This window comes from Melampsora larici-populina, assembly GCF_000204055.1.
Source record: "Melampsora larici-populina 98AG31 unplaced genomic scaffold MELLAscaffold_75, whole genome shotgun sequence".
Classification (NCBI taxonomy): Eukaryota; Fungi; Basidiomycota; class Pucciniomycetes; order Pucciniales; family Melampsoraceae; genus Melampsora; species Melampsora laricis-populina.
The window spans coordinates 162280-189089 of record NW_006768839.1 but is presented as its reverse complement, the minus strand read 5'-3'; the positions used below and the strand labels follow the sequence as shown (position 1 = coordinate 189089).

Sequence of the window (26810 nt, the reverse complement as noted above, 5' to 3'; positions counted from 1 at the left end):
AAAAAGGGTTGAGTTGGTCACACACTCAAAAAATAAGAAAAGGTTCTAAAAACCCGGATGAGGCCCCCAAATGTGAGCTACTAGCTTCTTTTAGGCTAGCAAATCACTAAGGAAAAAGGTATACACTTGTAGGGATTATGATCTACAAGGTTTAAAGGCGGAGAAATAAGGTTCAAGCTCTATACTTGTAACACACAAGTATAGACTGCAGTTAGAGGACCTTTAAAGAAAGGCTTTTCAGGGATTTGGGTGAGGGTTTTACTATTATTAATAGTAGAAACCGCGGCCTCGGCCCTGGGAGTCTCCAGAGAGCTGCCGGGCATCAGAGGGCTGGCCCTGGGTCGGGCCAGCCTTATTTGGGAGCTACTTTGAGAGCTTGAAGGTCCGCTTGACAAGTTGTATTACTCAAGCAAAGAACCTAAAAGGCTAAAACAAAAAACAAACTGAAGAAAAAGAAAAAACAACGAGTGTAAAGAAAAAAAACATCACAAACAGGGAAACATAAGAAACAAGTTGTCAACTGAGAATTAACGAGTGTATGGAAAGAAAACATATTGATAATTGGAATAGAAACATTGTAATAGATTTCATTGTAGATTTACTTGGATGACAAAACAATTTCCCATGACTTAAGACAGATTTGTGCTTCAAAGTTTTGATTTGTCATAGACGCTCGATAATCCGACATAACTCTTGAACCAGCAGAAAAGATCCGTTCAGAAGGGGCACCTGAAGCAGGAATGGCCAGCATATACATAGCCATACAAGCTAGCACTGGCCAGTTAGATTGGTTGGTTTTCCAAAAGACTAAGATATCGGTTCGCTCATCAACAAGTGGGGCAAGAAGGTACTCCTTCACTTTGTCTTCAAGTTGAATGAACTTGCGTCGTTTGATAAAGTGATGTGGTCGGTCATCATCGTCATCGAGGACAGGTTCCGATTGAACAATTTCGATATCGGGATCTTGAGGAAGTTTGAATTTACGTGCTTGCTCGGTAAAGTAATCGATAAGTTGGTCTTTGTCAAAAGCAAGTTCTTCCAAAGTAAATGCAGTAACAGCATTGAGCTTTCGGCGAGGGTCGAGAATCGGGGCACATATATAAACAGGCTTCTTCAAAGCCAACGTGGAGTATCGGACCAATTTCTTGACCATAGGAAGGATGGCTGCCTTCAAGTTGGTACACTCAGACGTGCCCCATGCCTATGTTTGGTAAAAAGATAATGTTTAAATATAAAGTAATTAATATGAAAATAAAATGAAAAGCTTACTTTTTCAAGCTTTTCAACAAGCCATTGATAGTCTGGCATTGCTCGTGAGAAAGTGGGATAGTCATCGCCTTCGATTTCCTTGATCATGATTGCAAGAGGTCGGAGAAACTTGACTAAGCTGCCCACCAACATCCATTCGTCTTTGGTCAGGAGGTAAGGCTCCAAAGATTCATTTATGTTACAATAGTACTGAAGGACCTTCTTGAGTTCAAAGAAACGCTCGAGAGAGTAGAAGGTAGACGACCATCGAGTGGAAACCTCGTGGATGAGTCCGACTTTTCGAGGCTGTGATGAAGTCGCAATACATTGGTCAAGAGCCTGTTTGAGCTGAGTGCTCAATCGGACTCGTTTGTGAAAACCACAAATTTGAGTTAGGATTGAGTGGACTTCAAGATGCGGGGTAGGTTCGATTAGAGAATGGGTGCCATCAGGAAGATCGTTTTCTTGAGGAAGTTGAGGATCTAATGCACTAAGAGGATCGGGGGGAGCCTTGCTGTCAAAGATGGAGATACCGGCTTTGGTGACTAGATTAATAACGTGGGCAACACAGCCGTGGAGATTCTTTTTGTGATCGAAGTGAGGTATTGGAATGTGAAGCTCTCGGGCCATGGTGATATTATTTGAAGCGTTGTCAGCAGTAATACAGTAGAGCTTATTGGTGATATTAAACTGATCTAAGGTGTGCTTGACCAAGGAAGCGATGTTTTTACCAGTATGAGACCCATTGATTTCCTTCAAACCTAGAACAACCGATTTCATAACAAAGTCATCGCTCATCCAGTGCGCCGTGATTCCTAACATCGGTACACTTCGAGGTGAGGTCCACGCATCACAAGTGATGCTGATAAAATCGACCGAAGAGAAAAGATGACTCAAGCGAATTCGAGCGAGACGGAATTGGGCAATGATGCCATCGGTAATGGCAGTTTGCTTTGACAGGATAGGCGAAACGGCAGGGTTAATCCAGGATACAAGCTCACGGAACTCCGGCGCGTCAACAAGTGATACTGCGAGCTCTCGATTGACGATAAGACGGATGATAGCGTTGGTGAGGTTTTTCCTGTTGAGAGGTCCAAACTAAAAAAAACTGCGATCAGTCAAAGATACAAAGAGGAAACATAAAAAGAAATGAAGATGAAACTTACATTAGAATTCTTACCAGTAGCAGGGAAGGATGTAAGTGTTTGTTGTGAGGTGTCAATCGGAGGTTCAATACGATGAGCACGGGAGAGGTGGCGGGCCATTGATCTGGTACTGGAGCTTTTGTCGATGGCGATCTCCTCATTACACACAATCACAGGCGCCTCTTCTAAGTCCGGACTCGGAGGTTTGTCGATGAAGCCTTTGTTGGCACGGCAGACGTTCTTGACACTTTTGTTGGGGAGCGTGACTGTCGAGAAGTACTGCCACACCCAAGAAGTACGGTTTGTGGCAGTATCTTCGGATTCGGCTGCACTAGCAGCAGCTGAGACCGAGTCAGATGGCGTGATCGAAGTTGTGCTGGAGGTGGTGGACATAGTGTTTAAATTGGTGACTCGAAGACTTCGGCGAGACATGGTGATCGAAGAAGTTGGGTATGGGGCCTGGGGTATGGTATACTGTATGGGTAAAGGGTACTCGAGGGGGTTAAGGTGGAAAGAGGCTGGAACTAAGCCTTTCACCCTTTGTTTAACGGGATTTTGAGCGCCGGCCCCGGCCCTGAGTGGCCCTGACACAGGGCCTTTGTCTGTATCATTAGGTTAGGGCTACATGCTCGGGCCTGGCAACGAGTTGGTTCTGGAAACCCTCGGGCAGACTCGGCCGGGCAGGGCCAGGGCCGGGTCATAGCCCTACTTGAACCCCGCTATTCTTTGGAGCATTCAGCTCCTTTCTCAAAATCATCACATGTTGTCTCAAAGTCATCTTTATTTACAGAGCAGTTACATTCAAACCGGAAAAGCTTGTCACAAATTCCCCACCAAATTGCTTGAGTTTTGCGGGCAAAATTGGTCAAGCTTTTCTGATTTGAGTGTAACTGAAGGTATTAGGTCATTCTCTGAATCATATTAGCGGGGTTCAAGTCAAAAATCCCAAGTGGGGATTTTATGACATCCAAGTGATTTTTTTAAAATGAATTTTACCTAGAACTCACTTGGATGTTGTAAGAATTGTTTAAAAATAGGCGACTACATCTTATAACAAAAAAACACAAGCTTTGAGGCAAAGGTACAAATGCTGGAAAAAAATACATCTTATCTGCTGTTGTGGACTCAACGAGAGAGAAGTAGGAAAAAAACGACTGTTAGGGAGCAAAAAAAACACATACGCCTTTTCTTGAGACAAAGAAAGACGTTTTTTTTCTTGATCAACAAAAAATCAAGCTTCTTAAAATCATAGGCATCAACCCATAATTTTAGAGCTCGTGAGTGGCTCTAGAGCTACTGGCAAGCTTTAAAACAAGAGTTATAAATTAAGGCTTCCGAGCAATGCCTAAAACACATTTTGGGTTTGATTTCATTCGACTTGAACCCCGCTATTGTAAGTTCCTGATTAATTCTTTAGCTCCGTCTGAGTGCCATATCTTCTCATATATACCATTTGCAATATACATGCCTTATTTGGTGAATCCCTTAACCTCTATCTTTGTTCACCTTCTGAGCTGATTAACTGTTTCTTCTTGTAGGATAACACAAGTTTGTCTTTCTCTCGTTCCAGGACGTTATTGGGGTAAGATCCAGAGTACCAACTATGTCCGGTAAACTGACTGTCCATGACATCACTCTTTAAGATCGCAAACAGGTGAGAGGATCCATTGTAACCTGCGACTGATCACTGAGCGCGGGTGCTCAACGTATTTGAAAGGGTAAATCTACATCATTTTCCCTTTTATGTACTCAAACTTTACATTCATTACTTTCAACGTATCCGACAATAATCAGCTAAGAGTGAAGAAGTTGTAGAACCTGAAGTTCTGAACCCTCTCTTGTACAATCTTAATCGCCCTTTGTATTCAACCCTACATGACCTCTGGTCATAAAGCACAAAGCCGAAAACCAGACGAAAAGGCCTTTGATGTTTTCAAGCACAAAGGGATCTTCATCTAGAAACTTCGGTGAAGAAAGGCAAGGTGCCAGTTCTGGAGGCTGCCCATTATATTCACTTTGAATTCATCGTTTTGACATAAAAGCGCGTGAGAGTAGCTGATACCAATGCCCCTATCTTACCGTAAGTGAATCTTTGCGATATCCTTTGATCAGTCTCTACAAGCTCTTTCTTTCCGTTTCAATCCTCTCGTTTTGTTCGATGACTTTTCAATCAAAATTACATGTGTGATTTCGCCGGGCCCGGTCTGCTCGGGGCTTGAAGCTGACGTAACAGATTTCAAGTCGTGACCTTCATATCTCGAGTCACCAACCGATCGTTTCGTGTCCTTCAAGTTCTCACTAATCGCATATCCTCTTTTTCTAATCTGATGGGAGCTGAAATTATGATCATCCCATCTGATCTAACGCCCATGAACATCCGCTCCTTGGAAATCAAATTTGATTCGGCTTAACATTGATTAAAGATCAGTTATGTGTGATCGATCATATGTCATTGCAAGGTTGATAGGTACCACGACTCGCGAAGGTCTTCGAACAAGACAACTACGAAATCCATGATGTTTCAAATTCCCCGCTCGATGTGCATCATTTTATTGAAAATCACTGCGGCCGATGTTCTTCCACAAGTTTTGAGATGTGGACCTCAAAGAAAGAGAAGATCAAATCGTAGCACATTGATGCCAGCCGTACGATACGATCCAACATATGGAGATATTTGAGTTTCTCAAGAGCGAAGTTCTTTAAAATCTAGCCCTCGAATGTAGTGAAGGTGTTGCCCAGGCCACGCGCTCATCCTCATGATTGAAATTATGTCGGTGGATAACTCGCTAGAAACGATGAAATTTGGATGATTGAGGGGCGGACAGAGGTCCGAGTGGTTATCAAGATTCACCTGTTTCACATCCATTGAAGGTGTGGACATCATACATTCAGCGGACCGGCTTCCTGGCCAGTCAGAATCAGTTGAGACTGACTGCTTTGAAAGGAAGAGAGAATTGATACTCGGAGCTCTCCTAGTTCAAGTAAAAGTCTTGTAGGGAAAGTCATTACGCAGAACAGCTAAGACATCCAATTATGATTGAGTAAAGAGCTATATCACGACTGTCAGAAAGATGAGATGGTGCATAAGCCTTCAGACCTCAATAGCTGAAAGAGGCCGCGCCTTTTTGGAAAAAGAGTTGTGTATATGGCTCCCTTGGATCTTTTGGATTACTGAAAGGGCTCACAAATTCGTAGTGTCGCCTAATGAGCCTTTCTCCTTGAAGAATACTCCTTGAAGAATACTCAAAAGCTGTAAAGAGCAACCCCATAAACCGCATTCAAAAACATCAGAACAAAAGCTGGAAGAGATCTGTACACGAATCTGACTCGGTTGTATATTCAACCGGCAGATCAGCTAAGGAATACAGTTTAGCGGGATTTGATGTATCCGTTTACTTTTCGCCGCGCCCTAATCACAACGGACTAGAATATAAAGCAGGACAGAGAGAGAAATGCAAAGTGCCCGCGGCATTTACTAAACATGGTGACCAGAAAACATTTGAGCGTTCCTGCTTGTGAATTGTATCTGTAGTGTACATGCATTTTGGAAGAATGCGGTCAGGATGTCTCCTTCATCAGCATTTCTTGTCTGAGAAGCTGATAATCTAGCTTCAAGGTGATATAAAATGCGTTCAGTCTTGCCCCCGAGAGTGATCATATTTTCAACTCCGACCACATTTCCCCACACCCAAATAACTCATATCCATACATACTTAGCCACATCCTTCCAAAAGACTTTGTTATTAACTTCTTCTATCTGTCTCAGTATGGTTAATCAAGATCGTCCTAGTATGTCTCGTCACGATCTTTTAAACCACCATAGAGACTATGAAACTTCTCTCTCTCGTTGCGGTCGTTGCGAATACCCTTCATCTCAGCAAACTCACTCTTCAATCCTCAACGGATCCTCCACTGGGCTCGACATTGACGTTGCCCGCATTCCTTCCGCTGATGCACCTCGAGACTTTACTCGTCAAATTGTTCTTCAGAGTACCCCTGTCTCTGCTGGAGATCTTCCTTTAGAATATGATCAATCATTCGTTGGACGGTCTCGGAAACGCGATGCCGTCTTTATGGAAAATGGCCTCCTTCCTCGTCGACGTGCTATTTCCCCCAGTCGTCGACGGCGAAATGCCGTATTTTTAGAAGATGGGCTTCCTGCTGCTCCACGCAGTATCTCACCCACTCGAAGACGGCGCAACGCAATCATTTTCCAAAATGGCTACTTACCAACTCATCATAAGTACCAGAGTGAACAAGCTGTATCAAGCCGTGCTCGTACCTCGGCTTCTCGACAATCTTGTTCTCCACTCACCGACTCTGAGATTGCTCAACCGTCACTGGAGTCGAGACTTCACGAGGAGGCTTTGACCAACCAAAGTTACGGATGGGACGTGGGTGCGTACTATGCTCATGATGATGTTGGAACTGGTACTCACCTTGGATCACAGGATTCGGTGAGTAGGTTTTTTCTATAAAAAGAGCAAGTCTAATAAGACATGTACTCAAGCTGACACAGTTTCTTCCTCTTATAGACGCCCTCCTCCAAACATCTCTTCTTCAAATAGCCGCTACCGTTGAAAGATTATATGTGAATTACGATTGTTGTTACTATCATCATGCTTCTCTTTGTTTATATTCCTTGTAGATTATTTTTCGTGATCAGGATATTTGGTACCATTGGGATATATACCTGTCTTTTATGATGGCCCTTATGTGAGTCTGAAGTAGGTCCAAGATCAAATGACTCTTTGGACATCTTGGTAAGATCAAAAATCACACTGCATAATTTGTTAGGTGAGACGAGGACTCACTCTCACGCTTCCTCGTAAGAAAGAACAGATTTCTGTGTTTCACACTGGGAAAACGATGATAAGCCAGATAGTTCCAGCCCAACAACATACAACCGGGTCTCTTGGTATTTATTGTTGTCGGAACATGTATTTTCATGTTCCCAACTTCCTGTTCATGTCATACTAAGCGCTGGGGTATATCAGTGCTTTGTTGAAGCATCATCTCAAGGGTAAACGGAGAATCCTAGGGTATAGCAATTTAGAGCGAGATTTGGAAGTAGTCACTGGTCAGTGCAGAAAGCAGTGGCAAGGAACTTTCCAAATGTTCAACGTTGTCTAGTCAAGGAAATCCAGAAATTCTAAGCCGGAAGGACATTTATCACACAAATCTGACATCATCTTAGAGTGCGTGGAAGAAGTAATCCTATTTTAATTGTGCCAGATGCTGTACAGGTGAACGCATTGTCTATTATATTGCAACAAATCAGTATGATTACAATTTATCTTTCCATCGTTGTCCGATGAAATTGAAGACCCTATATTACAACAAATCAGTAACATTTCCATTCTTGTTCGATGAAGTTGGAGATCAAGTCCTTTTAATTGAACGGCTCCAAATTCGAACTTCTTCGCTTGTTTTTTGGTTTTCGTGGCACTGAGGAGCATTTATCGGCCGGCATGTCTCCAACCTCAACCTCCATAGCGAAAAAAGTTGTACCGTCTGCAAATGCTCCCGCCCAGATCCCCGGCTACATGACAAAGTGTCAGGTATTGATGCATGTGAGAATTGCTCTATCTTCTGTAGATGATAAATCATAGAAGACTCACTAGCATTGACTCTTTTTTCCCGCTTCTGATGGTACAAGCCTGTGTTAGATTTCCCAGAGCCTCTTCTAGGAATTTCTTGTAACTTTGAAAAATAAACATTGACGTCAGCTAAGCAAAACCTGCGTCAAAGATGGGTCACTAGAAAAGCTCTCGAAAATGACGAGCCCAGACACTTGATAAAAAACTATAAGCTCACAATCCATCCAGGCTCGTTTTAGCTTTAGGGAGCGAGCTAACCTGGGACATGGAGATCTAGTAAAAGAAGAAATCATGGAATGTTAAAATCTCTGTTGTTTTGTGTTCTGGATAGAAGAATTTCAAAGGAGGCATCTACCCCGCAGCTCCCACATGTCTTTTTGTTCTTATACCCGTCATTGTCTAGCAGGCCACGGTTATCAAACTTGTATGTGGCAAGTGCTCTTCACACATAAAGTCAGTTTTCCATAAATCCTTATGTCTTGGTATTGTGATCAAAAAGGTTCTCTGGTAAAGTGGCCATAGAACTTGAAAAGGACTGGCTTCACTTACTTGCGACACTGTCCTATGTTGATCGGCTTGGAACCAGCCGGTAGACATTGACCCACAACCGTTTGTTGAAAGGAAGAGAGGAGGCTCAAGCAAATCAAAATACAAGTGTAAAACATGGTTGAAGACGCAGCACAATTATATCTATAGGTCTTATTGAGATTTCTTTTTGACAAAAGGTATGGCGATTAGCTAAACTTCTGAAAAGTAGGGCTAATTATTGGTCAGACGAGCTAGTAATCAATAGTGCTCGAGTTGAGATTTGGGCTTTAAGATGATTGAATGTGATTCAATGAAATTATTTACGCAAGATTTATTTATGTAGGCAGAGTATAGGGACAAAGTCTTCTGAGGATGTTTCCGCCCACCTTTATATTCCCATTCCTTGTCATGTTGCTAAGGGTAACCAAGGGATGCTATGTAGCTCGGTGATCCCAAAGCTTTGGACGCCTCACCTACCTGGGGACTTGGAAAGTCTGATGATCTGATCATAATCGATGACTTCACTTCCGACCTTGGTGATTGTCCGATGCTTCATTCAAACACGGCCGCAAGCTCAGATGACCTCTCCTGATTATATACTCCAGTAGATTTTCGGTAATTCAGAGCTTCGATTTGGCTTCCTAGGACCCGGTTCGTAAGCTATTGGTTCCTACGCAGCACAGGCTGTGCAATATCAATTTTATGACACCCTCGTGGTCTTCAAAGTTCACAGCAGTGGAACCCGAGTACCCTGATTGCCCGCCCGGCCGGTTGTGGTTTTTCTGGTCCATGGGATTGGATGTCGAAGACTGTGCTTGTCTTCGCTACGCACAGTTGTAAGATATGGATCACGTAATTAAGTTTCCTAGTAGTCGGAACAGGACCCCGGTATGCTCCTATGAAGGGTACAGATCTAGAATTGTGACTTTTGAGCTCGCGCGGAGATACGACATATGGGATTAAACAGTGTTCTCTTGGATTTTACCGGTTTCTGCCTGAATTTCAGAGTTGCTAAGTCCAATACAGCTGATTAAAAAGACTAAACCTGTCTTAAAGCTATGGGTAAAGCCAGGGACAAGTTTCCGAGCGAGCTCAAAAGTCACATTTTTGGATCTGTACCCCTGATAAGAGCATACCGGGGTCCTGTCGGAACTTGTTTTAACGTATTGTAATCGGGGAAGGCGGAGTTGGCTTTGTGAAAACGATCAGTTGTTTGTGAAAGACGCATCTTCATTCACGTGAAGAAAATCTTACTAACACTCAAGTTCAGCACAATATGTTGTCACAGTGACTCTCTACCGTTTGCTTTACTTTGAAGTTTCGCACAATCTTTCTTTCTTCAATACAAATTTTATTATCTGGAAATGTAATTCATGAAAACTTACAATACACAGTATTAGAAGATACTCAACGGTAAGAGGTTGTGGGTGAATCCCTAGGCTAGAACAGCCCAGGGTTATATATTACTTGAAAGACAAAAACCCCCTACGGGGTGGCTAGCGGTCTCTAAATAAAGCGCACCACTAAACAACGTAAAAAAGAAATAACACTAAGATAGTAAAAGAAAGAGAAAAATGCGCTATCAGATAAAAAACCACTAAGTATAAAAAAGATGACAATAATTTTAACTAGACGAATGAATACGCTACTCTTTTTTTTTTAAAAAAAAAGTAAGAAATAGGATAGCAGGCTTGACCGGACAAAGAAAAAGAAAAAGAAATAACTTTACTAAGAAAGAAAAAATCACAATAGAACATAAAGAACAACATGAGTAACATAATAAAAAATATAACTGATAATAATATGAACGAAACTAGTCCTGATAACACGTTTTAACCTGGGAACAAGGGTGGGTGGGCGTCGAAAGATTGCTTTGAGTAAGTAAGAATGACAATTCAATAGCGAAGATATCGATGGAAATGTAATGGTGAGATTAAATTCGGAGGTGGTAAACAGCCTATGACATCATGGCTGTTTGCAAAAGATAAGAGATCAACAATCCGACCCGTTAGTAATAAGGTGGTTCAAGAAGAGATTCGCGAACACATGTTTCACCACGACTCGATCACCTTTTTTAAGGTCCGTCGCACCTTAAAAATAAGGTTTGCAAAGTCGCGAACATCCCAATTTTAAGTTTTAAAGCCTTGCAAAATCAGGTCGAAAAGTTCCCAGCGTTCTTCCATGGCATTTTTTTTGCTAGGTTTTGCCTTTTTTTTCCTTAATGAACATTGCATTTCACCTTATCGTCCGTGAGCAACTGGAATTTCCTTTGCATTTGGCAGTTATGCAAGCAACCACCCCCAACATGTTTTGAAAACCCAGATAACCCACCTCGCTTCTTAATTCCCGATTTCCAAACTTTCATCACATTCCACATCTTGATATCTAACGGCTTTCAAATGCCCCGTGTCTCAGAAAGAATGGCTGTCCTTCGTGATCTTACCAACTTATGCGTGGTGGCCCAAATCGACTCGGATCTGAGCTTGCCTGACGCAGAATCACCTCCCTTAATCCCCACCGAAGGCCAAATGGTGTTTTATGACGATTTACCAACGGCGAGCTTATACAATATTCTCTTCAATGATGAACAATTGTGGGGTGATCTACTTGGGCATGTCATTTCCAGACGGTACCTTCAAGCTCGCCTGCGTGACCCACTTCCGACGGCTTTTGACTTACGAGACATGCTTCAATCTAGACAAACAGACTTTCGCCAGGCCATGCGAACGAGCCCTGAGGGCTTTCATGCCCTACTCCAAATGATCCATTCACATCCCATCTTCCTTTCAACAAGTAACAACCCGCAACCGCCGATTGAAAAACAATTAGCAATTACCCTCGAACGGCTGGGCAGCAACGGGAATGGTGCCTCGGTTGGCAGGTTCGCGAGGAATTACAAAGTCGGTCGAGGCTCTGTAATCAACTGTACTAGACGAGTCATAACTGCAATATTGGACGTCGGCGCAACTTACCTTTCATGGCCCAGTTCGGACAGACGCAAGGCTATATCTACGGTGCTGTCGCGGGATGGATTTCCCCGTTGTGTGGGTTTTGTGGACGGTACGACTATTCCACTCTTCCAACGCCCCAGTCGTGATGGGGAGGTGTTTTTCGACCAAAAACATCGGTATTCCATCAACGTGCAGATAGTTTGTGACTGCAACAGGAGAATAACCTACGCGTACGCAGGGTGGCCGGGCTCATGCTGTGATAGTACAGTGTATTCAAAGTGTGAAATGGCCAATCGTCCTGGGGATTTTTTTGATGAAGGTTGGTACTAAAATTGCCTCACTTGTTTTGTTTGATCATTACTGACCAAGTAACTTGCTCGAATCCAGGCGAATACATAATTGCTGACTCGGCTTACATTCCATCTGAAACCGTAGTTCCATCCTACAAAGGGCAAGCTGCCGAAGTGGAGAGAAATAAAGATTTCAATTGGTGTGTAGCTAAATCCAGGGTTAGAAACAAACATTGCATTGGGATTTTGAAGTCCAGATGGGCGTCACTTCAAGGCCTGAGATTATCCTTGAATACTCGCGCGGACATGTACCACATACTTCGATGGGTCCGCACATGCATTATCCTACATAACATGCTCGCAGGCCTTGGCAACACTTGGACCGAAGAGGACGAACTTATCTTACCTGAACGAGGTGAAGCGGGTCGTCTGCGAGGTGGTGCTGTAGCTGACCCTGTTGGAGTTGAGATTGGGAGGGCAAAACGTGAAAGTGTTCGAGACCACGCTGTTGCTTATAATTGGCAAAGCGGTGGTCTCCCAATCGTGGGTTGAAAAGGTTATATCGGTCTTTCCAAGCTGTTGTCTCGCTTGTTTTTTTGTTTTTTGATCTTCTTGTCGAGTCAAAGGTTTACCTTTGTTTTTTTGTTTTTCTTTTGCACAACTCATCTGTTGGTCTTGTCTCGCTGAGTTCAGCCATTAATGTCTTTGCGCACTTCTGAAGTAATTGATTGAACTTGTTTGAGAAACGTAACAGAACATAAGTACATTTGAAAAGTAGAAAGCGAACAAGACAACGGATACCACAAGGAAGAATCGAAAATGAAACAAGATAGAATGGAGAAGGAAAACAGAAGGAAACAAGAGAGAATCGAGAGGGAAAACATAGGGAAAACAAACATTGGTTGAAGGCATCGTGTCAGATAGATTTGACCTACTCAGGACAAGTGTTACACATTGTAGGACAATGCGCTGACGAGTCAGATCAAGGTGAGAACTTGGTGACTCACGTAACAACATATTACATCAAACCATACAAGCAAGAGTCAGCCATTGGCGGGAGGATATACCAAACGCAGGAAGGCTTCCAGCTCCTGAGGCGTCTTTCCGTCCATGACCAACTTCTCACAAAATGCCTTGCGATCCTTAGTAAGCTCTTGTTGAATCCTCCTGGATTCAGCTTCACGCTGTTCTTGGCGCTCCAAGAAATACTTCTCTTTTGCCCAACTAAGGTCGCTCTGGCGAGCTTCCAATTCGGATTGGATTCTTGTGGATTCTAAGTGTTTGCGGAGCTCATTCGCTTTGTTGATCATCATCATCTTCGCGCCGTTCCCTTGTTGAATCACGGTGGCAAGGGCATGCTTGTGTTCCTTACTGTGAACTTGCGAGGGATCGATCGAGGGGAGTGGGTCCAAGCCGCGACGTGAAAGAGTGGAAGTGGCACGCTTGGATTTAGACCCAGTGTTAACTACGAGGGCAGTTTTGGCTGGAGTCGTAGTCTGTTGGGCTTCGTCGTCGGAGCTGTTGTCAAGGGCGAGTTCTTCAGCGGTAAGATCCTCCTCTCTGGGCGCACGCCGCTTAACCGGTGGTCGCTTGTAAATGGGACGAAGACGGGGATTGCTAGCTGCAGGGTTTGATGGTGAAACCTCGATTTGGCCTGTTGACTCAATGGCCTCTTCGGCAGGCTGAGTTGGAGCAGGCGCCGGAGAGGGTAAAGGAATGTTGTCGAGGACGAGGTGATTACCAGGCTCAACTTCTGTGTTGAAGTATTCAGTGTACGCTTCTAGTTCCTCGGCGTCTGGGCTAGGGAAACGGGAATGCTGTTTAGGAGGACTGCATTTAGATTGGATCTTGAATTGTGACTCGAGCTCTAGTGATTCAAAGTGAACGTTTGAAGGTCAGTTTCATTTGAAAAGAGAAATCAAGAAAGAGAAAATTTCGCACCGTGGTCGTGGCCATCCGTGGTCTCACCGTCACTATCTGCCGCGTTAGGAGCGATTGCGCCAATGCCATCGTCACTATCATCGAGGTCTTCATGAGGGCCTACACTGCTGTCAAGAATTCCGAAAGGGGTGATGTTCCCTTTGTCACGGAAAAGCGCATCCATCCCCTGATAAAATGGGCACATAGATTCAAGGAGGTCTTCCATAGTGTGTATGCCGTCGGCCATGTTCTTCGCCAAAAGTCCACTGCCTGTCTTCAAACTGAAATCCTTCGCAGCCTTGTACTTCCCTTTGTACCGCTTCAGACGCAGATACAAAATCCTGCCATTCAAGCGCATCTGGGTGGTGTTGTGACGAATATTGTAGTCTTTATTTATTTCAATGGCGAGCGGATTGAGTAGAGCCCTGGGATTCATGGGCATCCCGGAAACCTTTGTCTGACTTCCGCCGCCGAAGAGGGAGTTGCGGATGTTGGGTTTTGATAGGTACGTGATAATTGTTTGATAATCGATGAGATCTAAACTAGGGCTGTCCTTCGTCAACTTGCCAGATGGAGCTACCGAAGCGCTACGCGCGCGTGCATTCGCAGCCAGTCGAGAGCGTTTCACCGCTGCTGGCGTGGGTTTAGACGCCGCTGGAAGGCCAGATGCAATCAGATCGGCCTCAATTTGGGCTTGCGTTCGACGAGCCCGAGGTGCCTGCAAAACGGTTCACATCATCAGCATCATATGCATCATTGTAAGTGAAATACTAACTCACCTTTCCACTAGGTTGAGATAGAGGAGGCATTGAACAGGCCAATTGATACAAAGAACACGAAACAAACAACAAAGAAGGACCGAAAGTATAGAATAATTGAGGCAATAAGATTGGATAAATCGGTGAGAGGGACCAAGAAATGATACCGAGAGATGATGCGGTGAGAGTGAAATGATTTAAGAAAGGCTTACGAAAGAGAACCTACTTGGCATAAGTAGGCAAACGGAGAACCATAAGTAGGCAAACGGAGAGAGCGGTTGTTGAATAGGCCAAAGTCGAAGTGGATTTTCTGCTGCTTTCGTCAAGCTTTGACATGATGTCAAAGCTTGAATGTCGTCCTGATATGCGTGAAGCCGAGGGCGTATCGTCAGATAAACTTGCCGAGTCCTGAAGCCGTTCCATACCCACCAGAAGTCGTGGGTGTGCCAAATTGCGTTCATCCACGAGGTGGCCTGGAGCCCGAGGATGAGCTCGTTTGTATGTGAGGACAGGCAAGACACGGAAGAACCCATCGGTGTGACCTTCGGCGCCAAAACCCGACATTTGGTGTTTGGACGCATGGACTTCTCTTTTGTTAATGAAAGAGAAAACCGTTTGAAAAAAAAAACTCGCGGAAAAAAGGGTTTTTTCCAAACAGAAAAAAAGAGAAAAAGCAGGAACAAGGGATAAATAAAAAAAAATCAAAAGCACATTTTTTTCCTCTTTGTTCCTGTTTTATGTTAATAAATTTTTACGATTTAAGAATTTTTGAGGGATCGCAAATCTCTGAACCACCTCTAAAGGTGGTTCACAGACTTTAAATTTTACTTATAATTTATGTCTCCCGAATCAAACTTAAACTTAAAAAAAGGGCCGTAAAAGGTCTACTTGAACCGCCCTAATGTTACAGGTATGTTACAGTCCGAATTGAATCACATTCCCATCGGTTAATAACGAGTTACCAACATCTAATAATTTGTATCATCCACACCCCATTGTTAACGGTTTTCAGCTCCTACAACTGTCTCTCAATTATAGTAGCTTCATCAAAACCTCACTGAAGATTTTGTCTCCCGCCATTGTTGGAGTGTATTATTGCTTACAGTCATTTTCAAAAAGCTTGTCCAATTTTACCCGCAAAACTCAAGCAATGTGGCAGTGAATTCGTGGCAAGCTTTTTGCAAACGACTGTATGTCATTGTTAATAATGCAGTTTAATGTTGTTTCATTTACTTTGTTTTACATTACTGATTACTTATCATTACAACGTGAATATCCTCCATATTTACTCACGTGATTAAACCTGATCATTTTTATCACTGCCATTTATAATCTTGTTTCTCACACCAAAAGCTTTTCTTTTCCATTCAAGCTTTCTTTGTTACAAACTTTAACATAATCTCATCCCTACTATCTTCAGTGTTGCTTTGATATCTTAGACTGAAATTTATTTGGTTTGTTACAGCTGTTCTGCAAATTTGTGTCATACCCGAAATTGTTCAAAAAATAAAAATCGACGCCACCAGCTAAATACACTACACTAAATGTAATCTTTACCGGGTGGTAAAGAAAACTACTGACATAGAAAAGTCCTGAGGCAACAGAAAGAGAGCTAAAAATCTGAAAAAATATGCTCCTTGTTCCTAGATGTTGGGGCGTCATGATGAGTATTTTTTTGTATTTTACACGCAGATATTGGTTAATGTACTAACAATAAAGGCTGAAAATCATCAAAAACCCACCTGTAACAATACATGAAATTTGGCCCTTGATTTTGTAGACAGGATTTTGAAATCTTCAAACATCAATAACTTTTGCAGTTCTGAATCAAATAACTCGATTTTTGGTTCATTGAAAAGGTGAGTCTTTCCTCTACATTTTTCATTCAAACATCACATCTGTAGCCCGTCTGAAGAAGGTCCTACGGAGCTATTCATGCAGAACTGTTTGGACATATGTAGAGCATTCAAATGACTAGATAGCACCTTGCTGACATTATGAAGTGTAAAGGAGAATGGTTCAGCTTTTGAATGAACCACAAATCGAGTTATTTGGAGCAGAATTGCAAAAGTTATTGAAGTTTTTAGACCACAAAATATTGTCTTCATAATCATGACCCAAATTTCAGGTATTGTTACAGGTGGGTTTTTGATGATTTTCAGCCTTTATTGTTAGTACATTAACCAATATCTGCGTGTAAAATACAAAAAAATACTTATCATGACGCCCCAACATCTAGGAACAAGGTGCATATTTTTTCAGATTTTTAGCTCTCTCCCTGTTGCCTCAGGACTTTTCTATGTCAGTAGTTTTCTTTACCGCCCGGTAAAGATTACATTTGGTGTAGTGATACAGCCTATACAGGGCTGTACTGCACATGTGCACTGCCTAGGTGGAGCTTAGCTCTTAACTGTTTGGTACCTAGGTCAGAAGTATTGGATTGGAAGGGTTTGCTGTTGTTTGGCAGGACCCACCGGCACACCCCAATCAATTCATGACAAACAAACCACAACCCACCCTCGACTCCACCTCAGCCCTGCTTCACCGGTTGGCCTTCCCATTATTTGGTCCATCGTTCATTCACCCACCAAATCCAACCTACCAAGACGAGCGATCCATCTATAGCATTGAATCACCCACCAAATCTGACCTACCAAGACCAGCCATCCAGCCATGGGGTTTGTGGATCTTGTCATCCTCAAGTCCACGCATTTTGACCCAGGGATCCTTTATGACAACCACAACTTGATCGATTTCTCCTACCACTACAAAAGGTGTCCGTCACGGCAAATCGAAAGACCTCACAATCACGAACCGCACAAATTCTTTTTGATAATCGAAAAGTTCACCATGGCCTACCCAAGATCTTTCCACCACTTAGCTTCGGTAGCGTCTCTTTCCCCTCATCGCTTTCCCTCAGTTTTCATTTCACTCACTGTCGTGTTTCTAAACGTTTTAATCTTTTTACAGACCGGGGTTGCCGTCTAGTAGCTCAAGAACAAAATCATGATCCTCGTCCGTGAGCGCGGTGTTCCTCCCTAGGGTAGCATAGTCTTCAGGGTTCCAAACGACCAAGTATGTTGCTCGGTATAAAGCGTGCCATTGGGCAATTGTGCGAGTGCTGACTGACGACTTAAATAGACGTTGGACGTGGGGTATGGTTTTACCAGAACGCAGGTATTGAACCGCCAGCACTTTGATGCCAGCGTCGTATTTTCCAGGTCGAAGCTTGGGTCTTACACGCATGTCTGCTTCATCACAATTCAGAGTCAGGCCCTATATATGAGAGGGAGGATGAAAAACACTTACCGTAGACAAAGACGTAATCAAGGGACGTACAGTGACAAGTTGTCGAAAACGGGATGTGGTTGTGGTGCTGTTTGCGAGGCCGATGATGGACTGGGAACGGTTGGACTGTGGTTTGGCTTGGGAGTGTCCGTATGTTACATGCTACTGCTCTACACACACTGGACATATGTCAGCCATGAGGAGTATTCTGTGATACTCCCATGTGTCAGCCATCATTTATGTACACATCGGTTCAGAGTTGTTAACACAAGCAATGAATTTCAGGTCATTACCAACCGTGAAAGCAACAAGACCCTAGTCCCAAAATAGGGTATTGATTGACTCCAAGAAGTAACCTATTGATGTTGCGTGTTTCAAGATCAAACCCTGATGACAGCATCCAGGGAAAACCCTGACAGTCTAGCTCAGAGCGAGTGACTTTTCTCTGATATATAAAACAAGGATTCTGTGCATCCAAACAAAGAAGAACAATCTTAACATTATACCGTACCACTTTTTACCGCAACTCATCAATGAATTAGCATTTTACATCAAAATCCTTCTTTGTTTATCTTTCATCTGAAAGAAGACTTTTTTAGAATTCTTATCTTTTAGAATCCTTTATCGCATCTTCTTTCATATCAAAGACACCCTTTTTTTCTCTGAGTCACTATCTCTTTATCAATTGATGGTTTCCTTACTATTTGAATTGATATTGTAGATAGTCTCTCATTTTCCTTTTGATGATAAATTCATCAAACCAACGCTAAAGCGTCACCTAAGGAATAACCACGAATCCCTTCGTATTCACCTTAGAAGGCTACCGTCGTGATTGCACTTCGATAAGCTACTGGCAGCGGTAATCATCCCGCACCTAAGACAACTATACGTAACGACTATAGTTCCTTTTACTTACAAAGAATTGAAAAATAATCTCCCTCAAGTTTCAATAATATTGTCTAAAACTTGATAGAATACATTTTGTAAGTACTATTCAGCTCTGAACTACCAGTCATCTGCCATGACTTAGAGTCTCAGGCTGACAACATAAGTACAGCCCTGTATAGGCTGTATTTAGCTGGTGGCGTTGATTTTTATTGTTTGAAAAATTTTGGGTATGACACGAATTTGCAGAACAGCTGTACTTGATCAGGGATTCTGTGAATCCCATAGCCATCCCTCCCATTATTTTTTAGGGTTCTTAGCTCTTATTTTGTATCTTAGTTGTTTAGTGACCACCCCATTGGGGTTTCTGTTTTTTGCAATTAGGAGTCAGACCCTCCGGGGCCTTCCTGCATTACTTAGCAGTTACAATTCCATTTGGTGAGTTTGAACCAAGCTCAAATGACTTTTTGTTTCTCCTTGTGGTCTGCGCGTGGCTGTCTCACTTGGGTGCCAACTGTCCAGTTGCCCTTGACCTCATTACTCGTGATTGATACCCGGCGTTCAGCTGTCCTGAATGGAACTCACCGCTGATGTTGTGCCTTTAGCCTTCAAAGTCACAAGATGAAATTCAAACAGATGAGAGTGACACAAGAAAAGTTATCAAGTCTCATCATCAGAGAAAGTGCCAGAAAGCTTGATAATAGGTGAAGAATTTGAATTGTATCACTTGTTGAACACAACAAAGGTCTTGTAGTCTTCTCTTTTGGCTTTGCTTTCAATATAGGTATTTGATTTAGAAAGCTCTTCTTGGGCATATGTCTTTCAATTGTTGGTTGGCTAAGAACTTCATGGAACTTATGTTTATCCCTTGTCTTAAGATCTTAAAGGGGGTCAATTTCCCCTGATGTATCACAATTAGAGCATTGACATTTGCGGAAATTTATCTGATCTTGTTGTTGCTTTTCAGTGAGATATACAGAGTCATTGACAAAAATTAGAAGCTTTCCTAATCTTGTTGGTTGATTTATATCAGTATTACTTTGAGATATGATAAAGATATAAACTCACCAAGTGTCGGTGGCTAGGCCCAGGGCCACCCACAGACAAACTAGGGTAACATGTAAGGCATTCATCCTGTCATCATCATCCAGACTAGTAACATTTTTGAAATCATTGACCAAATTCTTACCTAGAGTTTGGAAGGCTTGACCAGTATAGTGTCCAAGCAGTCTTTGCCAGAAAATCCACTGTGCCCATGCATATGAATCATGACATCTAGGTCCATAACCACCTAGTATGATCACTTGATTGACTATGGGCCAATCTTGTCCAAGGCAAAGAGTGTTTGTGCAACAAATCTTAAAAAATTGACTGTTACCAAACTCTTTGATTTATCCTTAGGTCCTGGTTGAAGTGTGATATCTTCTAGAACAACTACTATTCCCATCATGAGGTTGCAGATGGAAGTCAAAAGCCTATGAGAGGTATCTAAGAAAGTTTGATGACAAAGAAATAGAGACCAATATAAAATGGTTAAAAAGGATGGAGCTGAAATAGTACAAAAGGGAACACAAGAAGCAAATGAAATGAAACCTTATATATATAGATTATGAGTGCCATGCATAAAATCAAAGTTTCACATGTATGTGGAAATACAGGGAGGGGATCTGCAGGCTTAAAGTTACAGCCATACAGAAACCTTGTGGAACCTGAGAGAATAGGTCCTAGTGAGCTCGGGGCTCTCCGATACCCCAAGGTACGGTAGGCTAGGACAATACCTCTCTGGTACCCTTTTCAGGCACTTTACGCTGTCTGGAGCTTGGAACGGACCAGGAGTCAGACCCCACAGGGCCTCAGAAGTAGGCCCGGGAGGACCCCAGTACACTTCCTGACTCGAGACACCTGCACCATCTGTGCAGGTATCTGTGTGGAATTTTGAGTTCCCAAATAGATGGGTATTTGAACCATCTTATGATCAGAAACCATGGACTTATGGGGAATCAATTTTCCGAGACCTTCAACATTTTGATATCAATTCATTTGGACCCATGTAATCTTTGGCTGGCGTAATTCACCTTCAATTATTGTGATATTGCAAGGTACTAAGAAGTTCAAGTATACTCTTGATTGCCACTGGATGGCATGTTGCAGACAATAACAGCAGGGGCAATTTTTCAGGTGCTATCAGTTCCCTGTCTGAATTGCCATACAATGTTCAGAACTTGCAAATGTCTTGTAGTAATTGTGGTTTTGTAAACATTTTGAAATCCCACTAGCTACTAATCCCTGTGAATATGTGACATGAGCTTTTTGAACAACCCTCATGATAAGATGATTTTGAATATGAGCTATGGTAGATTTTTGAAAACCCTATGTTATTCAAAAATATCTTGGGAATCTACAGATAGGAGTGAAATTTGAACTATCAGTGCAAGTCATTGTTGAGAGCAAGCTTAAGTATCTTTCAACATAAAACATACCAAATGTATAAATCTATAATAAGTATCTTCAATCTTTTTAACAGCTTCCCCATCAAGAAGTACTGTCAAATTGATTGTGGTGGTCCCATTCTTATTTTTGTTGTCAATCTACCAGAAATGTGTGATCAGTTGGAGCCGCATGAGATCAATATTATTGACTACTTATTTGATTGTATCTCAAAGCGTCCAATGGGTCGAGGACAAGAATGACTGGAGATTGAGCTGCACTAAATAGTTGCATAAAAGGTTTGAATATGTGAGACTTCCTGTATCCTGTACTGGCCAATAAGAAGGTATTGAAGCTGTTGATCAGGCTTATTGGTGTATTCCGTGGAAATTTATTTCATGTTTTGTTAGAGTCATCAAAGTTTCTCTTTCTTTGTATTTCACTTATGTAAATGTTGAATATTCCAACATCTACTACAAAAGAGTCTACAAATGCATTGGACTGTATCCCATGTGACTTGTGGTATAGTTCAAACAGGCTACAGTGCGTATGTGAGGGGGTGGTAGGCCGTGGGTCCTCTGACAGGGTAGGCTCTCTGTGTGGTAGGGTGCAGGGGCGGGTGGGAGGTGAAAGAATTTTTTTGAACAAAAAGTGAGAATACAGTTATTACCTCTTGGTTATGTCTTGAAATGCAATGATGAGATGAAAATTCTTGACTTTAAGAGAGATTTCAAATTTTTGATCCTCGAAGTTGCTGCAGGAAACTCTCTATTGGGCCTGGTACAAATATGTGACAGGCTCTCTAACCTTTTTTTCATCCCATATTTCCATGAAACTATACAGCCTACAGGTTCTTTGTGCCTTTGGGCTGCTGTAACATCCACTTGCAGGTCCTTTGTCTGCTGGTGCTTATACCATTCCAAGAGAATATCTTTGACATGTTTTTGTTGTGCGGCTAGAGACACATTCAGTAGAGTGGTCAAAAGCATTGCTCAATCAATTTGTAATCCACTCTCCGTGTGATCTGGGACTGGTTTCAAGACCAGTTCTGTTCTTTGGCTTTGCATGTTCATATTGTGTTTTGATTCAATAAACCTTGCAATGTTGATTTTAGAAAAGTAGAACTTGGAGAAGAAGATACTGATTTCCCAGTGTACATCATGGTTGAGACCCAAGACTTCCTAAATTTTGTATTACATACATGTCAGTTTGATCCACAGTCATTTTAAATTCTTCAAAGGCAGTGAGCTTTGAGTGTTGAGAAAAAATAGATACAAATTGGACAATAAAAAAAGGAAACCACTATTTACCGCCCGCATCCAAAGTACCCGACGCCCCCATGCCGGATACCGCCCGGGCGGTAAACATGTTGCCGCCCGGTTTGATCTTAACTAAACATTTCTCAAATCTTGTTCCAGGCGCCATCTCACTCTCACTGTTCTTTGGTTACTTTTTGAATGTATTGAAGTTTTGCCGTTCTTTCTGTTTTTTTTTCTCCTCTACCTCTAAATTTCTTCTTTTCTACTCTCACAAAGGCACAAAGGATGTGTTTGGTTACTTGTTTAATTGTTTCATTCAATTGGCAGGCAAGAAATAAACAATCGGAGCGCGTGTCACAGCACGACAAAAGAAGCGGACTTTAGTTAGAAATGAGAGTAGATACAAACTCAATTAATTGATAAAATGAAAGAATCGGAGCCGGTGTCACAGCACGACACAGGAGTTAGTTGTTTTAGTTGATGAGAAATGAGAGGTACGATACAAAGCTAAGATCAGAGGGAATTCAAAACTGGCAGATTTGCCCAAACTTCCAGCTCTTGGTGAAATACCTCGATCCATTCTGGAACATGAGTCGTTTCAAGCATCTCCCAGTTTCGTGCCTTTCCATAAACTTCTGGAAATGGTACTGATTCATGCCCACCTCCCAAACTGACAAAGTGGTCATTGTTGACAAATGCGAGTATTATCGGAGCTTGTTTGTTGGGAGGTGTTCGATATGGGAAGAAGGTGTAACAGGTGCTTCTGGAGGGTGTGAAAAGTATAACCGGACGGTCGAACGCACTGGCAATGATGTACCCAAGGGTTGGCATCCTCAACCAGTAGGCGCTGGTGCAGGAAACCCCCTCATGATCAAGCCCACCTTGGATTTCTTGTACAAATTTTGCTGCCATGGATTGCTGAACCTTTGTATTTCTCCGGGGTCGTTTGGACGGTGTGGACATCAACTTGACATGATCTTGAGAGTATAACGAGAGTTCAGCTTGTAATTTTTTCCGGACCAATAGGTAGGCGTCTTCTGAAACATTTCAATCGATGCTGCAATTGCATAAAATCCACAATTCCCAAACGCTGGTGGATTATAAATCGATTTTATGTAAGGTGCAATATTTGCTGGGAGTTGTTGCAGCATCAAATCCTCGTTGGGTGTGAATGGTCGGTCTTTGTATCCTGGAGATTTCTCAAAACTGAGTAGAGGGAAAGATCCAAAAGAAGCAGGTGTGTATGGTGGCCCAATTTTTCTTGGGAGAAAGAAATGTGAAAACAGCAGAATTTTTTTTCCCTCTGTCCCACCCTTTCTCCACTTTAGGAGTCTTTTCTCTTTTTTATCTTAATTGCATTAGCTAGTGGCCACTCCCACTGCCAAAAAAGATGCCTCGGATTGGAAAATGTGAGGTACCCTTGCCAGCAGTGGATCTATAGGGGGTTACTTTAGCAGTGTTTTCAACAAATCCCTTCCAGTATTGTCCCAAACCTCACACGCCAATACTATTCCAGTGTGAAAAAATTGACAAGATTGTAAGGTCTTTAAAGACCTTCACTGGGGGTCCGGAGATTAATCCGGCACGACTCGCGGAGAGAGCACCACTTGGAACTTCTGTTTAGATTACGAACTAGGCCTAGCTCCAGATAGTCCAAAACAAGGCTCTTGAGGAGTGAGGAACTATCCAAAGCCGGCAATGAAATGAAAAGTATACATCAAGCTATGTCTAACCCCATACTGCAAACCCATGACCAACTGTCTACATGTGCACCTCTTACAAAGATATCATTTTCATTGGACTTTATTGGTATCTGGAGGTGTATTTATGACACTCCACTCCCTGTTGATGTTGTACTAAACACTGAAATGACATTGTGCTCTGTTGAAAAATAATCCCAGTGGTAAACAAAGAATTCAGAGGGACAACAGTGTAGGGCATCATTTTTGAGGTGTCACAGGTGAGTGAGGAAAGTAGCGGTAAGAGACTCTATAATTTTTCAACATCATTTAGTTGAGGCAATTCCAAAGACTTTTTGAGACCGGAAGAAGATTTACTACACAAACTCAACATTGTCTTAAACTTCAAGCAACAATGTGCTGTTGCACTGCATTGTGGGCAACCAAAGGTTGTGCACAACAAAGCAATTGAATTTTTTATAAAGCCAAAATATAACAAGAAAAGGTGACTTCCATTGTGTTGATAAATTTATAGGGTTTATCAAGAAAAATTAAAAGATTATTGCTTCATTAGTTGATTTGGTAGTTTTAGGGCAAAAGTTGTGGTCTCCCATATTTTTATTATATTATTACAATTTGATTATAAATTATACTTACACAATCCTTATTTATTTCTATTAAAGCTGTTCAATTTAAATCATACGATCATAATCAAAAAGAAGATCAGAAACTTCACAAAAAAGTCAAAAATGCAGGTATATTAGATGGAAAATGGTTTTTAGGTTATATTTAATTGATTTGAAGGTTCAGGAGGTCTTATTATGAAATGTATGATCATATTAGTCATCAACAACTTTAATGATGAGGATTGATAAGAGAGGAGTGAAGTTATTCAAGAAAGAGGGAAATTTGATGTTGTCATTGAGGGATTTAATGGTGCCAAGAGGTTTAAGAGTGATTTTTAGAGTTATTATTATGGATTTATTATTCAACAGTGATCTTATGATGTAAAATGAATCAATAGCCGCGTTCAAACCTAACCCGGTTGACACAAAAACCCGGTTACCCAGTTGCTTTTCTGGTGGTAACTTTGTGTATCCATTGACAGTTCTTGACAGCTTCCAGCCAAAAAGTCCACCGGGTCAACTGGGTTTTTTGAAACCGGGTCAGGTTTGAACACGGCTAATATTAGACATGAAAAGAAGTGGAAAGGTGTAAAAATCATCAAAAATGAAGGTTTTCAGCTGATTACTTGTGTCAAAATTTGTCAGATCATGATGGGTGATAGCTCAATGGACGCGGAATGTTACATTTCACAATGTACAAGCTTTAAACCAACAGGAGTGGAGGTTTTGTGAACATTCATAAGGAAACAAAGAAAATGGTGTGAATTTTGACTTTTGTGCTTACATAGACACATGTATTAGCAACATTTACATGACAAAAAGCTTATTTTATCAATCTCTACAGCTCAAGAAGGTATTCATTGCACATCAGAAGTAGGTCATAATAGGTCAATTAATGATCAGCATCATGAGAGCTGCAGAATGAGCAATAGTAATCCAAAATTGGTCAACTTTACAAAATCATTGTAATTCTCAAGATAGTTTTCAGCTATGAATATTAGGAAGGATCACCTGTATTCATTTTAAAAAGATCTTTTCATCATTTATAAACATCAATTTATTGATTTGACAGCTTAAATCAAGTCATTCATTTGTAATGATTTTACCATAGCATTACATTAGAGGGTCTTTGAGGGTTTTTGTTAGTTTGTGAGGTTGTTACCCATTGTACTATGTGGTATATAGCATCAGAAGGCAGAATTTTGCTGTTGTTCTCATTATTTCTTCATCATTTACAACATTCATTTTGTTTATCATTATAAACTTATGTTTTAATAGTACATCACTTGGATACATCCTTATTATAGCTGTAAAGAGATATTTACTTCAGTGTTGTAGTGTTGGGACTTATTTAAACTCTTTTGGAAATAATATCAAAAGGATACTGCACTTTTAATCTTAGTTATCTGAATGGAATAAAACTATAAGTGTTGAGAGACAATTAAAACTGTGCTATTTCATTGAAAACTTGTGCTTTTGGTTCTTTGAAAGTTAATTAAGATATATTTCTCTTTTGATACTTATCAGTACTTAATTCAACAGAAGTTCCCATTCCTTATTGTCTTGTTTTAGAAGGGCAGTCTTTGGACATCTTCTACTAGTCTCTTATTGGTAGATTGTCCCCTTCACGCTCTGTATAACCCTTGTTGGGTTATAAGTTCTACATTGACCGTTCCTCTGGTTGTTTGTGTACAGTGCCAGTGGATCTCATTGCTGAAGTGTTGTTGCGCCTGTTGAACGCCTCAGAGGCAGAGGAGAAATTCAATGCCATAAGCATAAGTGAAAACTAAGCACAAGGCATAATCAAGAACAATCTCAAACACAATAGTTGATGAACAAGAAAATGATAAGCATACAAATTGAGAAACAAACATTTGAAAATCAAAAACTACAACATCAATGGTGCCATACCTGTTACGGGGCCGCATTACTCACAGAGGGGCCACAACCGCAACACAACAAGGTAAAAGCTTACACCCCATGGCGCAACACACCGGGGAATGGTCTAATCTGGTGTGTGGTGTTGCATTACCTGGTTTTTCTGTTGTTCGGTGTTGCTGTACGTTGCATGCTCAGAGAAATGCACCAGCCCAATGTTCCAAGTCAATGTCATACTTTCTTTCCAGCATTTGAGATGTGCACAAGTGGACATCTTGTCTACTATATTCCAAGAAACCAGTAGAATTAATTCCATTATTGTCCAATG

At 41.7% G+C, this 26810-nt stretch overlaps 4 protein-coding genes across 4 annotated transcripts; 1 reads left to right on the top strand and 3 right to left on the bottom strand.

Moving 5' to 3' along the window:
* Positions 1-6160: 6160 nt before the first annotated feature.
* MELLADRAFT_113001 (uncharacterized protein) lies at positions 6161-7526 on the top strand (the record flags this gene model as incomplete). The annotated part of the gene is made up of 3 exons (XM_007417603.1): positions 6161-6850; positions 7042-7109; positions 7391-7526. 3 exons carry the CDS (start codon positions 6161-6163, stop codon positions 7524-7526), a joined length of 894 nt encoding a protein of 297 aa, XP_007417665.1.
* A 259-nt stretch (positions 7527-7785) lies between these two features.
* MELLADRAFT_124121 (uncharacterized protein) lies at positions 7786-8658 on the bottom strand (the record flags this gene model as incomplete). The annotated part of the gene is made up of 5 exons (XM_007417594.1): positions 7786-7935; positions 8015-8096; positions 8211-8266; positions 8349-8433; positions 8543-8658. The coding sequence occupies 5 exons, from the start codon at positions 8656-8658 to the stop codon at positions 7786-7788; spliced, it is 489 nt and encodes a 162-aa protein (XP_007417656.1).
* Positions 8659-9162: 504 nt separating this feature from the next.
* MELLADRAFT_94908 (uncharacterized protein) lies at positions 9163-9312 on the bottom strand (the record flags this gene model as incomplete). Its single annotated transcript, XM_007417570.1, has 1 exon — positions 9163-9312. The coding sequence occupies one exon, from the start codon at positions 9310-9312 to the stop codon at positions 9163-9165; it is 150 nt and encodes a 49-aa protein (XP_007417632.1).
* Positions 9313-12805: 3493 nt separating this feature from the next.
* Positions 12806-14973, bottom strand: MELLADRAFT_68841 (uncharacterized protein; the record flags this gene model as incomplete). The annotated part of the gene is made up of 5 exons (XM_007417560.1): positions 12806-13035; positions 13204-13629; positions 13704-13777; positions 14462-14468; positions 14667-14973. 5 exons carry the CDS (start codon positions 14971-14973, stop codon positions 12806-12808), a joined length of 1044 nt encoding a protein of 347 aa, XP_007417622.1.
* Positions 14974-26810: the final 11837 nt, after the last annotated feature.